Genomic DNA, 14,626 nt, shown 5'->3' on the forward strand with positions numbered 1-14,626 from the left:
GGAATCTCAGGAATTGCGGTGCCAGTTATCGCTAAAGGCGGACTGAAACCAGAAAGATGGGTTGAAATCCTGTAAATGAAGAAGTTGGGCCCTGTATCGCTTTCCTCACCACAGGCCAGAGGAACATGGGAGGGCGCTGAATTGAGGGACTCCGAGGTCAGGCACAGGGAGAAGGCAGGGAGCGCTGCAGAAAGTGGGGGATTAAGTGGAAGTCGATATCTCGCCAAGTGAGATTCTGAGCCTCTGTCCCTCACGTGGCTCCCAGAATGCTGGCAACCAGGTTGCCACCCACCGAGGCAAGGAACGGAGGCAGATCTCTCCCCGGGGAAAATGACCACCCAGGAAAACACCCAGAGATGTGGGAGGCGTCTCCTAGGGAAGGGCTGGGCCGCTGCCCAATCATTCTGCAATCAAGTCTACACACAGGGCTTCTTACTAGGTTTCAGTGCCTCACTCTTAAATATAAATGAATAAGCAAGATTTGCCAGGCATTTGGGGAAAGTCTTTGGCATGGAAAACATAGAGATAACAGGCTTTGAAGGAAACGGAGACATAGAGGGATCAGAAAAATGAAGACCTATAACTTGTGGTCTCAAAGTGATAAAAAGCTGTTGCATTTACAAAGACAGAATGGATGTTTTTTAAAAGCCATGTGTATAAGACAACAACAACAACAAACACAACAATAGGCGTCACATAATAGCTGTATGACTATAGGGATATTATTTAACCTCTGTGAGTCTTAATTTATTTTCCTATAAAATGGGGATAACAATAGTAACTAATACATAGTGGTCATGAGCATTAAGTAATTTAGTACATGAAATAAATACATAGTTAGTGCTACTTTCTCATTTGCTATTTTACCATATTATATAGCAGGGCAGATGTCACCTTGTTATTTAGAGAGAAACATCAATGATGAGGCTTCCATTGATCTGCTGCCTCCTGCACACCCCACACTGGGGAGTGAGCCGATGGCCCTAGCATATGCCCTGACCAGGAATTGAACCATGACCTCCTAGTTCATAGGTTGACACTTAACTACTGAGCCACACTGGCTGGACAATAATCGCTACTTTAAATTTATCAGATTCTTAGAAAGAAAAAATTGGTCTATATAAGCAACATGGAAAAGCATGTTTATCTAACTCAAAAGTACTTTTAAAATTAAATGAGTAATTATTTTTAAGAAAAAAGAGGACATTGTCAGCTTTTTAAAATAAAAAGGTGTGTGTGTGTGTGTGTGTGTGTGTGTGTGTGTGAGATATAGTGCAAAGCAACGTGCCTGACCCATCTCAGCTCCTTCACTGCCTGGGGGGATGTGGGGAGAGAAGAGAGGGAGGGATGCTTCAGTTCCTCAGCCTTCTCCTTTTCTGTGATGACCAAGGTATAAAAGGACCTGCTGCATTCAGCTTTAAACTTCACATTATTCTTGTTTTTCTTAATCTCAACAGATTTGGCATCCTTTTGCTTGGCTGCGAGCAGAAAGTCCTTGATTTCCTCAGTTTTGTGGGGATGGTTACAAGGGGAAGGAGAGCAACATTATCTACTGAGACACAATCTCCTACAAATGTTATGCTATGCTTATACAGACTTCACCGTATTGAGCTTGAAATTTAATTATTTTTGCTTTTGCATTCTTTCTTTCTTTCTTTTTTTTTTAAAGATCTCACACATTTATTACTGAACCAACCTATTTCAGGGGAAAAAAATCAACAGAGCAAAATCACAAGTTCATTAATCTTCTAATTAAAATGCCCCAACTGTCCAGACAGTAGCATCTTTTCAATCACTTAAGGGTGTAGGCAACCGGGATACAGCATGTGAGTCATCTCTCATGTGTGATTTCTCATAGGTCCAGTTTGGTTCTTCTCCAATGTCTCCTCTTCGAGTTGTACCTGATTTTATTACCAGTTTTCATCCAAATCCATTGGGGAATGGGCCGATTCTGCTTTTGTTTCTTGGCCAGGTACCTCATGATCCTGAAAGTCTTCTGGGAAGACATGGTGAAGGAGAAGTGAACGCGTGCACCTCGATGGCGGTGAAAGGTGCATTCTTTCTTTTTTTTAAAAAAATATGTTTTTATTGATTTTTTAGAGAGAGAGAGGAAGCGAGAGAGAAGGAGAGATAGAAACATCGATGAGAGAGAAACATTGTTTGGCTGCCTCCTGCACGCCCCCTACTGGGGATCCAGCCCATAACCAGGGCACCTGCCCTGATCAGAACATGGATCATTTGGGGCACCTCTTGGTTCAAGGGTTGATGCTCAATCACTGAGTCACACTGGCCAGGCATGCTTTTGCATTCTTTCTTGATTCATTTTCTGAATCTATGTTTGGAAATACATCTGTATAGATTTATTCAGAATTATTCTATGTAGTGGAATATTTAGGGTCTATGGCTAGATCTATATGAACCAAGGGGTAGTTTTTTTGGGTCAATCAGAAGGCAAACATTTCATGATTAATATAACTGAAATACCTTCTTTAGAGTCATTATTAAATCAGGCTACAATAGGTATAACCTGTGCTGTGACTTTGGGCTTATCGATGAGAAAGTTGTCCTTCACATTTTTTTTTTTTTAAAGCTATGCCCACTGTTTTGATTTTCCTCAAGGGTGAGAGTACAGTTTTCCTGCCCTCATTCTCAGTATCTTCACTTCTTTCTCTGGTTATAAACAATGAAACAAATCAACAATCTAATATTTGCCTGGCCCTCAAGGACACATCTGGGATTCAGAGATTCAAAGCAAAAATGCAACATTAAGGTACATTATATCACTAGGGACTGAAACGAACACAGATAATCACGGGAAAAATACTCTATCAAGAAATGTTAAACATCGTGATGATTTTTGTGTGGGCTCAGCCAACACTTTTGAAACTTGGACCTTTGTTTCCTTGATTATAGTTCTGAGTTTTCTCTGTTATTCTCTTGCCAGTCTAAATAATTTTTATCAGTCTCAGGGACAGAACCAAAACAATTCTATTTGGTGTCATAGCTGGACACATATTGGGGCCCAAGTATTGCTGGGTGGTACTGCCTCCCTCCTCCTCTTATTCATTCGGTATGAGAAACACCATCCCTTCCTTTAGAAACACTGATGTATTTCCAGCCTTTTCTCTTAATTTTATGCAACCTTACCAAGATTTCTATCAGTTTTTTTTCTCTGAGTGCCAATTCCTCTGTTTCAAAGCAGCAAATAAAACGGCCTCCCCCTCCGCGTTTATGGCAATATTGGGGCGTTCTGCTCTTAGAGGCTGAGACTTTTCTTTGGACACGTGGCTTTTCCCCATTCTACTGTCAAGGATGGACTGATGGGGGTGGGGGGTGGGGGGGGGGGGGTCAGAGGTGGGGGCAAAGGCACCCTTGCATTTCAAGAGTGCCCACCTACACCACCAGAGGCTCCAGCTCCGTTTAACTGGCAATTCCGCAAAGGGCCTGTGGCCTTTACCGAATGATCGAAATCACCTGTTCAAGGTCGCACATGCAATGATTCCGGTTTGCAATCAGCAAGGTCCCGCAGGACCTTGGGGGTCTACGGCGGGTCGGCTCTGGGTTTCATACCGGCTCTACCTCGCGCCCTCAAACCTGCGCAAACGCGGGGAGACCGCGCCCACTCGCGATCGCGTTCCCGCCTCGGCTGGACCTGGAACAAACGCCCCCGGGGCCAGGCTGCTGCTGCTGCCGCGGCCGCGGCGGGGGCACGGGAGGGGGCGGTGTCGGACCGCACGGGGCTGCGCGCGCGGGCGCGTGGGGGGCGGGGGCGGGAGGGCGCGCCTATATAAGCCACGCGCGGCTCAGCGCGCCGGCCTGGGAGGGAGCGCTGAGTCGGCGAGCGCCGGGCGCCGTAGACGCCGCCAGCTGGCCCGGGAGCCGAGAGGAGGGAGCCGGGAGCAGACGCCGGGGCGGGTGGCGCCGGTCCGCCGACGGAGCTCTCCTGGCTCCCGCCCGACTTCGGAGGCCGGCCCGGGCTGCGGCACCCGCAGCGGCCTGCGGAGGTGAAGCCGGGCTGCGGCGGCTGGAGGAGGCGGCTGGCCTGGCAGGGTGGGCAGGGCTGGGCGGCCCCGGCCGCGGGGAGGTAGGGGGCGGCTCGGCATCCCCCGGGCGGGGCCCTCCCGGCGGTGGTCCTGGGTTTTTCTCGGGGTGCGCCTCCTCTGGGGCGCCGGCAGAAGTGGCCGGGGCTGGTGCCTGGGCGTCCCGAGGGCTGGGGGAAGGGCGGGGGTCGGTGTCCCCGGGGCGCCTAGTGGCGGCGGGTGGAGGCGGGGATCAGCGCGGACACGCATGGGGCTGGTCTTGCCCTTAGTTTGGGGATGCTCCTGAGGGGGTGGGAGGGACACCTCCGATGCGCGGGACGAGGCGTGTGCGAAGGCCACTCACCGGGGCCGTGTCAGGCTCCCCAAGATGACCCCTTAGCCAGTGGTTGGGTGTAGTTATGGGTTAGTTTCAACAAAACAGAAAACCAACTTAGGGCGCTGGTAGCCCGAGAGAGTAAGTTCCTCGCTACAAACGTGCAGTGGCGACGGACTTGCCTTGCTGGCCCCAGAGCAAAGGGAAGTTAGCCTCGCTCAAGAAGCTACTTTTCAGTTAGTGAGAGTTCTGAAAAAATTGTGTTCTGGTTTGTTTGTTTTGTTTTTTTAGTTCTTTTCTTTCTCCTTCCTTCCTTCCTTCCTTCCTTCCTTCCTTCCTTCCTTTCTTTCTTTCTTTCTTTCTTTCTTTCTTTCTTTCTTTCTTTCTTTCTTTCTTTCTGTTGTTGTCAATGATTGGGCTTCAGGCTGGTGGTGAGGGATAGTGTAAAGAGGGGAAAGCTTATTTTCTTTGTGTCATCAGCGGACCATAGACATTCTTCAGAATGCAGACTGCTGTCATGAGAAAGCTCTGCAGCCATTGCTTGAGCAGCAGTCCTTCCTCGTGTGTGGAAAACGGAGTTTCTGGAAACATTCCCGTGTTGTCGGTCTTGCCTGGTAAAGGTGCTAGTCCTTGGCGCGGATTGCCTTGCGCGCAGGGAGATGGAGGCGCGGCCTCAGAAGCATCCCTGGGCGCTGAGCTCGCTTCTGTGGAGGAGAATTTCGAGGGAGTGGGTCTGTTTCCCGGAAGGGGAACCCCGGATGGGCCCCTCTAGTCCTAATTTACTCTGATACTGAACTTTTCCCCCTTCCCTCCTTCAGGATCAGCTGTTTCAATGGTGCAGTTCTCTTCATCGCATTTTGGTTACCAGTCACCTTCAGGCCATTCGGAGGAGGGAAGGGAGGGGACTATGAAGTCGGCCAAGCCCCAAGTGAACCACAGCCTTGGGGAAAGCCAGCGGGCCCTGAGCCCCTTGCAGTCTCCTCTCCGGTCCGCGGCTTCTCCTTCTCAAGCATATGAGACCTACATTGACAATGGACTCATATGCCTTAAACACAAAATTAGAAACATCGAGAAAAAGAAGGTAACTTTTTTTTTTCTTCCCTTTCTCCTAGCCAGGCATATAGGCATATGCACCATTTTAGGTAAGGGTTAAGGAACTGACATTTTGGCTTTTTATCAGGGCTCATAGATTACTTCCCAGAGATTTAACTAACCTTGGGATTTAGCTGGCTGAAAACATACAAGCAGGCTAAATATTGGATATATAAACATGTTCTGTTTGATTTGTCAGCATGACTGAATACAAATATTCTTCATAGTAGCATTTATGCATGCTACTGTTGAAATGTTTGAAGAGCTAGCTACTTTAAGTCAGGTTAATTCCTTGAGTGTAGTAGTAATGTTTCTTTTCAGAGATTGCCTGATTTTTTTTAGCTCGTTTCCCGTGTGACTTTCTGCAGCAGTTGATATTGCAGTATAGATGCTGCAGTCATTGGAAGCTTTAATGATGGTGGAGCCAGAAAATGTTTCAGCACTAATTTCTGGGTTGCCAGCTGATCCTTTAAGATTGATGGGTGGAAGCATTGTAGAGAGCCTTGCAAAGGGACTCTGAGGTTATACTCAGCCTAAGGTTACAGTAGATGCTGATGTAAAGATCTCCACATCAGTCCTCATTTCCTGAGTCATGTAGCCTGTGGAACAGTGCTGCACGTTGCTTTGTTGTGTCACGATTCTCTTTGCTCGTGATGATAAGGTGAGTCATTCACCCTCCAACCTAGGAACGCTTCAATATTTTTATGCCAAGACCTAGTTAAACCTTAGGAAAGTTGTTTGTAATGGAGGAGTGAGAAGAGATTTTTTTTAAAAAAAGTCTGATTGACTGTTTCTTTTCCTTCTAAAAATGTTTTTTTTTTTTTTTAAATTTTAAAAAATATACCCAGGAACATAGTGAAGAAGGGCCAGTTATGAGTAGCTTCTCTGTAGCGCTAGCTCTTGCCAGTTGTCTTTTGAATGCATAGAGTTGATCACCAGAGTGATAAGGTGAGTGTGCCTCGGTCAGCACAAATTCCCTGCCACTGTTGGAAACTAGTCAGGGCAGGACCTATTCAAAGCAGGATCTACTGATGGAGGAACTATGTGTGTAGGTATACTTATCCTCTCTGGCTTCATGATACTATCTCTTTGAATACCTATCTGACAATACCAAAGCTTTTGTTTCAAGCTTCTGAGAAAACATTTTAAAGCTGTAAAGCCCAATGCGGAGGAGTCTAAATGTTCTTTCAGAATACCATCATGGGCCATGTAATTTTCATGGGGACAATAAATGCAATTTATTTGTTGTGTGTTTACTTAAATATCAAATTTAATATAAAAATAGCTTCAGTTTGAGGCTACTATTGATGCTAGAAAAGAAATCTTTTACATTTCTGTACTTCCATTAGGAAGTTTTTTATCCAACAAATGCCACAAAACTCAACAGGTGACTAACGGTTTAAGCATGAGGTTCGAGTAGGGTTTCTCAGCCTCAGCACTATTGACTTTTTTTTAAAAAAAATATTTTTTTTATTGATTTCAAAGGGGAAGGGAGAGGGAGAGAGATAGAAACATCCATGATGAGAGAGAATCATTGATCAACTGCCTCCTGCACACCCCACTCTGGGGATTGAGCCCATAACCTGGGCATGTGCCCCTGATTGAAATCGAACCTGGGACCCTTCAGTCCACAGGCTGATGCTCCATCCACTGAGCCAAACCAGCTAGGGTCAGCACTGATGACTTTTGAGGCTGGATAAAACTTTGTTGTGTGGGGCTGTCCTATGAATTGTAGGATGTTTAGCAACATCTCTGGTGTCTACCCACAAAATGCCAGTAGCATGCTCCACCTGTCTGCCATTCCCCAAGTTGTGATAACCAAAAGTATGTCCAGACATTGCCAGATATCCCTGGGGGACATGTTGCCCTGATTGGGCACCAGTTGGTTAAGGGAATATGATTAACTAGTTAAGTCTTTGTAGTCTAAACATGTAGAGAGGCTATTAAGAGAAAAAAAACCATTTTATTACTTTTGTAATACCAGACAAATGTTCATTTGTTTGTGATATTTTTTCCCCTGACTAGAACTCATGTACTCAGTTGCTGAGTGCTTTGTAGTAAAATGATACTTTTGCAGATTGATGGATTACTTTAGTAACTGTTTTCATAAGAAACAAAGTCTAGTATTTATTTGCTTGAGAATTTTATATCAGACTGTAATAGATGCAAGTTTCTCTTTTGTAGCTCAAATTGGAAGATTACAAGGATCGCCTGAAAAATGGAGAGCAACTTAATCCAGACCAATTGGTAAGTGATTTTATGATAATTTGGTCAGACTTACTGGTTTCCTTTTCTTATTAAAACTGTAGATAGACTAGATGAGACCAAATATTTGATAGGCCAAAAAAGATCAGTGAAATCTGGCTTTTTTTTTTGAACCTAACTATAAATATTAGACTATAATTTTTAAAAATGTTGTTTAACTTGTCCATGGTATACCTGGTAATTGCAAGTTTTATCTAATATAGAGGAGGAGACTTTTTGCAATATGGAAATAAAAAAAATGTTTCATTGATGTTTACCTTTTTGACTTGATCACATCTCCTGGCTAATAAGGGACAAATTAATCTAAAAGTTATTTGATCTAGCTTATACATCTGTTGTCTTTTATCGTCTCAACGAAGATTTTTGGTTGTGTGTCATAGATACTGGTATTCAGGGACTTCCCCTGGCCACATTGACTCTTCTTCACTTGTGGGAAGAGCTCAGGAGATTTACCTCAGTGCAGTGGCGGATGCAATGGCGTGAGCACACTCCGCCTATACAAGCTTCCTCGGCACACCGGGAAGTGGCAGCGCCCGCCTGAGTAAGCCCCCTAGAGCCCCTACACAGTACCCTAACTTTCCTACCATTGGTTGCCCTAAGGATGGTGTAAACTTCTGATTGGTCCAGAAAGTTATATATATCCCTGTACTTAAACAATAAAGTTCAGACTGCGTCTTGAACCTGTCTCCGGAGTCGGGCATGCTTCGATAGGACTCCGTCAGCCTCACCCCCGCGGGACCCCCTGCCTCATTCACTGGCTTGAATTTTTGTGATGTAGTAGATTATAGTTTTGCTGAGGCGCAGATTTGAATTGTGTGAGCTCTGACAATGATGTGCTCACATAGCTTGTGAGAGGACTTAGCTGGACATCCAACATCTCAACATGGCTTTGTTTAAGTAGTCATAGTATCCTATATAATAAAAGGCTAATATGCAAATCGACCGAACAGTGGAACCACAGGTCACTATGACGTGCACTGACCACCGGGGGGCAGATGTTCAATGCAGGATATGCCCCCTGCTGGTCATTGTGCTCCCACAGGGGGAGTGCCGCTCAGCCATAAGCCTCTGCAGCAGCACTAAGGATGTCCGACTGCTGGCTTAGGCCTGCTCCCCATGTGAAGTGGGCCTAAGCTGTCAGTTGGATATCCCTTGAGGGCTTCCGGACTGCAAGAGGGTGCAGGCCGGGCTGAGGGACAACCCCCCCCCCCCCCCCGCCCAGTACACAAATTTATTGCACCGGGGCCTCTAGTGTTCAATAATGTTTAGAGTGATAAACCTTTTCTTTGTATAAATATCCTTAAAGAAAGTGTTCTGATAAGGTAGTATTGTTGATTTGGGGGAAATATTGGGGGGTAAGGATGGTGGTTCTCATGATAGCTCTTTAAAATATATCAAGGACATTGCTATATTTCAGAGCTCCAGCCAGAAAAACTTTAATCGCAATAATTCTTACCATCTTTATAACCACTTGTTCTATAATATTAACTTTGATTTCTCTTTTGAGAAATATACTGCCAACTGCCAATTTTATATTTGCCAATAGATTAATTTTGTGAACTCTAGATTTCTTTGTCCAGTTGCTTATTTGACATCAGATTTTACCCTACCCGCCAAAACCTTTATCCCCTTTATCTTAGCTATATCAGTTAATGGCTTGATGGACTAGAACAGCGGTTCTCAACCTGTGGGTTGCGACCCCTTTGGGGGTCGAACGACCCTTTCACAGGGGTTGCCTAAATACATCCTGCATATCAGATATTTACATTATGATTCATAACAGTAGCAAAATTACAGTTATGAAGTAGCAACGAAAATAATTTTATGGTTGGGGGTCACCACAACATGAGGAACTGTATTAAAGGGTCGCGGCATTAGGAAGGTTGAGAATCACTGGACTAGAAGGATGGAGTTGGCAGAAAACCTTGGAGAATTTTTCATGTTTCTCTTTATACTAGAGGCCTGGTGCACGAGATTCATGCATTTGGGGGGTCCCTCAGCCCAGCCTGCACCCTCTTGCAGTCTGGAAGCCTTTGGGGGATGTCCGAGTGATGGCTTAGGCGCCGCTGGCAGTTGGACATCCTTAGCGCTGCCACAGAGACAGGAGAGGCTCCCCCCACCACAGCTGTGCTCAACAGTCGTGAGCCCAGCTTCTGGCTGAGTGGTGTTCCCCCTGTGGGAGTGCACTGACCACCAGGGGGCAGCTCCTGCATTGAGCGTCTGCCCCCTGGTGGTCAGTGCATATCATAGCGACCAGTCCTTCTGCCTTTTGGTCGATTTGTGTATTAGCCTTTTATTATGTAGGATTTTACATCTAGCCCATTAGCAAGTTTGATCAGTTCTTCAAAATAAATTTAGGAACTGACCATTTTTCATAAATTCTGCTTCTGTTATCCTGGCCCAAATCACATCTGCTGGAGTCCATTCATTGTCTTCACTAGCTGAGTTTAGACAGAGACCCCCCAAAAGCTAGTAGCCCTTGAAAGTCCTAGCAAAGGTCAGGGCTGTGCACCACCCAGTTAATCTAGGAACCACTCAGTTAATTTAGGTAATAATAGTTGAAGCATCCCCACCTTAGTTCCCTTAATTCCTTAGATACTTATGTAGATCCTTCTTGATTGTTAATCAGATACTCCCAGAAATCTATTGATGGGCTAATCAGATACTTTGTCTATTCCTGGAAATTGTCTGCTGATCTGTGTGTCATTGAAACCTCCTTACCCTAAGGGCTACTCCAGATCAATAAAAGATTGGAGCAGCCTGAGCACAGAGGAAGTCCTTCGGGACTTGCCCGCCTGGTCCCCCAATATTGCAAAATTATCTCGTGTCTTTTTCTCTCATTTGTTGTGCGGCTCCTCTTTCAGATACCGAACCCTACTCCACGCAGAACGTGGAGGGAGTCTTACTCGACACACATCATCTTTCATCTGCATTACTGTAATAGCTTCCTCACAGGTTTTTCTGTCCTGCCCTCTCCAAGTCTATTCTCAATATCGTAGCCTCAGTAATCCCGTTCACATGCAGGTCAGATGGTCATTCCTCTGCTCAAAAGTCCCCATTGGTTCCCATCAGGGTGGCAGCGTGTCCTTACTGTGGCCTGCAAAGCCCTATAAAATAGGCTCCCTGCTTCCTTTTACATCTGCTGCCTTTCCTATCCTTCTCTCCCTTGTTACCGTCAACCCAGTTCCACTGGCCTTCTTGCTGTTCCTCAAACATCCCAGGCACCCATCTGCCTCAGGGCTTTTGCATGTGTTGTTCCTTCTGCCTGAGATATCACCCCCCGCCCCCCAGATGTCCAAATATCGGGGCTAAGGATGGGAGCTCAGTTCCCACCCTCCTCCTGCTTTTGGTCGGAAGGTCATCCAGTAAGCCTGTCTTGACAACACAATACCTCTGTTTTCCCATTCACGTTCCTTCGCTACTTTCATTTCTTAAATTTTCTTCATAGAAGCACTTCTCTGACAAGCTGTAAAATTTTGTCTGTCTGTCCTTCCCTTGCAGTGTAATTTCCATTAGAAATTTTGTTCACTGCTGTTTTCCTAGTACTTAGAATAGTGTGCAGTATATAGTAGGCATGTAAGCATGTGAGTTATTACATACCAGAGACCCGACACGTGGAAATCCGTGCAAGAGTAGGCCTTCCTTCCCCCAGCTGCTGGCACCAGCTTCCCTCCGGCACCCGGAACCTGGGCTTCCACCCTTCGGCCGCTGGCAGGCACACAGGACATGGGCTGGCTTCCCTCGGGCAGCCCACAGGCACCTGGGACCCGGGCTGGCTTCCCTCTGGCCCTGGCTTGGTCAGGAAGGATGTCCAGAATGACATCTGGAAGACATCGGTCTAATTAGCATATTACCCTTTTATTATTAAAGACTAGAGGCCCGGTGCACGACATTCGTGCACTGGGGGGTGTGGGGGTCCCTCAGTCCGATCTGCACCCTCTTCAATCTGGGAGCCCTCAGGGGAGCCCTCTCCAATCCGGGAGTTTCTGTCTGTCTTTGCAATCATATGAGTGAATTGTCTGAGACCCCAACTCAGTTTGGTTTATTGCTCACAGAATAATGGAGGCATTTTTTTTTTTCTTTGCTTCATTGGTGGAGATTTCCTCGAAGTTTTAGGATATCTTCCCTTTAATTTTTCCTAGACACTCTGATTTTACTTACGTCTCTCACCTTTGCTTTCCCTCCATCCCCCACCGCAACAGTAACTTGCTCCAGGCCCACTTTGCTCTAGTGTCTAGGACAGTGATGGCGAACCTTTTGAGATCGGCGTGTCAGCGTTTTGGAAAACCCTAACTTAACTCTGCTGCCATGTCACATATAGAAATTTTTTGATATTTGCAACCATAGTAGAACAAAGATTTATATTTTTGATATTTATTTTATATATTTAAATGCCATTTAACAAAGAAAAATCAACCAAAACAATGAGTTTGCATGTCACCTCTGACATGCGTGTCATAGGTTCACCATCACTGGTCTAGGAGATCCGTCTGCCACCAGAACTACGATTCCCAGCATTCCTGGTGCTCCCCGTGCTCTGGGCTTCTGCTTCCAGTCCTGGGGCTGCCACCAAAACTACTATTCCCAGAATTCCTGGTGCTCCCTGTGATCTTGGTTTTCCTTTCCTGCTCTGTCTCTGTCCCACGGCCTCCCACTCTGCCAAGTCCTCCAAGCCGCCAGCTCTCCCTCTCTGCTCTCCATCTGGTGGCTTGGGGAGCCAATTTCCCCAAGCTGCTCCACTCTCCATTGGCTCTCCCGCTCTCCCGCTCTGCTCTCTGCCCAGCGCCTGTGTATGCAGGTTAATTTGCATACTCACTCCTGATTGGCTGGTGAGCATAGTGGAGGGACAGTCAGTTTACATGTTTCTCTTTTATTATATAGGATAAATTTACTAAATATAAGATGATTGAATATTAGGTTTCTAGATGTGATTAAGCATATGGCTTGTGTTACTTTTGAGAAATAACATCTCATACAAGCATTGTATATTTAAGGTATTTAGAAAATGCATTTAAGTCAGAAGAAGAAAAACCTATAATCTGACCTCTCAGAAAATAGCTGTCAATAGTGTAGTATTAAGAAGCTCTAAGTTTAGGTTTTAAAATTGGTACTAATTTACATAGCCCAGAAATTAGGAAAGATTAAAGAAGATACAGTTTTTATTCACCCTGTCTTTCCTCTGTTCAGTTTTCATTTTACAAAATAATGATTGCTAATAGATTCTTATATATCTGTTCAGAGTTCCTTTAAGCCTCTATAAACGAACACATATTCTTCTTCCTGCCTTCTCTTTTTCCATTTTCTATATAACTTAGTTTAATATAAATACTTAGGGGGCCTTTATTTTTGCTTCTTCCTTAAAAAAAAATAGACTATTTTTTGAGCAGTTACAGGTTCATAATAAAATTGATTAGAAAGTATAGAGAAATTCATATACCCATTATTCCATGTTTGCACAACCTCCTTCACTATCAACATTTCATTACTAGAGTGGTGCATTTATTATCATTATAATTTATTACAATTAAACCTATGTTTATGCCCTGGCCAGTGTGGCTCAATTGGTTGAGTGTCATCTCGTGCACCAAAACATTCGTCGGTTTGATTCCCGGTCAGGGCATATGCCAGGTTGTGGGTTCAATCCCTGGTCAGGGCACTTATAGGAGGCAAGCAATCCATGTTTCTCTCTCACATCGATGTTTCTCTCTCTCTCACTCCCCTCCCTCCCTCCCTCTCTAAAAATCAATAAAAAACATTAAAAAAAATTCAGAGGGAAGGTGGGGGTTGGAGGGTGGGTGGGGAGAGATTAACCAAAGAACTTCTATGCATATATGCATATCCCATGGACACAGACAGTGTGGTAAAGGCCTGGGGGGTGCAGTGTGGAGGAGGTCAATGGGGAAAAAAAGGGGGACATCTGTAATACTTTCAACAATAAAGATTAAAAAACAATAACCCACAAAGCCAACCTATGTTTACACATCATCATCACTCCCAGCCCATAGTTTACGTTTCGGGTTCATTCTTGGTGGTGTACTTTCTATGGGTTTGGGGAAATGTATGAAGGCATGTATCCCACCCTTATAGTATTGTACAAAATATCCCTGCCATAAAAATCCGCTGTGTTCTACCTATTTATCCGCCCTTTTTAATATCAGGTCAGTGTTTCCACAATGCATGGTCTTCACAGTTTGGTTGAATTGTTCTGTGAAACTATCTGAGCCTGTTTTTTGGGGGGTGGGCATGGGGCTTGAGTTTTTTTTGTTTTTTTTTTTTTTGGTAATATTCTCTACTTTTTCTTTGGAAATTGTTATGTTTAGATTTTTTTTGGAGTCAACTTTTCCAAACTTTCCTTGAAATTTACTTATTTCATTCAGTTTCAAAAATTTATTTGCAAAGACTGGGGCAAAGTAATAAAAACATAAGTAAAATTCTGGGGTGGGGAGAGGGCAATGGGGGAAAAGGGACATATGTAATAATTTCAACAATAAAGACATTTAAAAAATGAATAAAAAGTCATACCTTTAAAAAAATAAAGATGAGTAAACAACAACAAAAATTGAATCATAAAAATCAAAATAAAATAAAATTATGTTTCTGTGTTACTTTGTGTTTGTTTCTAATTTTTTGTGTAGTTGTTTTCCCTCAGTTCACTCTTAAGTTAGTGGTTTAAAAAAATTAAGCCAGATTTTAATGCATATAAGCACAACCAATGGACATAAGACACTGGGGGATAGGGGAGGCTAGGGGACTGTCTAGGGCGGGGGGGGGTGGGGAGGGGCGGGGAAATGGACACATATGTAATACCCTTTGTATTACTTTAAGCAATAAAAAAAAAAATTAAGCCAGATTTTAGACTTATTTTATTTTTCTCTTTTCCTTTTATCTTGGTTTATTTGCTTCATTTTCTGAGTTG

General features: G+C 44.5%; 2 protein-coding genes across 2 annotated transcripts in view; one reads left to right on the top strand and one right to left on the bottom strand.

The window, feature by feature from the left end:
- Positions 1-1,852: 1,852 nt before the first annotated feature.
- Positions 1,853-2,008, bottom strand: LOC308514284 (large ribosomal subunit protein eL39-like; the record flags this gene model as incomplete). The annotated part of the gene is made up of 1 exon (XM_081084373.1): positions 1,853-2,008. The coding sequence occupies one exon, from the start codon at positions 2,006-2,008 to the stop codon at positions 1,853-1,855; it is 156 nt and encodes a 51-aa protein (XP_080940499.1).
- Positions 2,009-3,819: 1,811 nt separating this feature from the next.
- Positions 3,820-14,626, top strand: part of CAPRIN2 (caprin family member 2) — a 46,557-nt gene continuing 35,750 nt past the window's right edge. The window contains exons 1-3 of the mRNA XM_081082706.1: positions 3,820-4,004; positions 5,172-5,434; positions 7,630-7,692. Coding sequence (XP_080938832.1) covers positions 5,186-5,434; positions 7,630-7,692 — 312 coding nt within the window. The 5' untranslated portion in view covers positions 3,820-4,004; positions 5,172-5,185. The remainder of the gene's footprint in view (positions 4,005-5,171; positions 5,435-7,629; positions 7,693-14,626) is intronic.

This window comes from Myotis nattereri, assembly GCF_964212035.1.
Source record: "Myotis nattereri genome assembly, chromosome: 2".
Taxonomy (NCBI): Eukaryota; Metazoa; Chordata; class Mammalia; order Chiroptera; family Vespertilionidae; genus Myotis; species Myotis nattereri.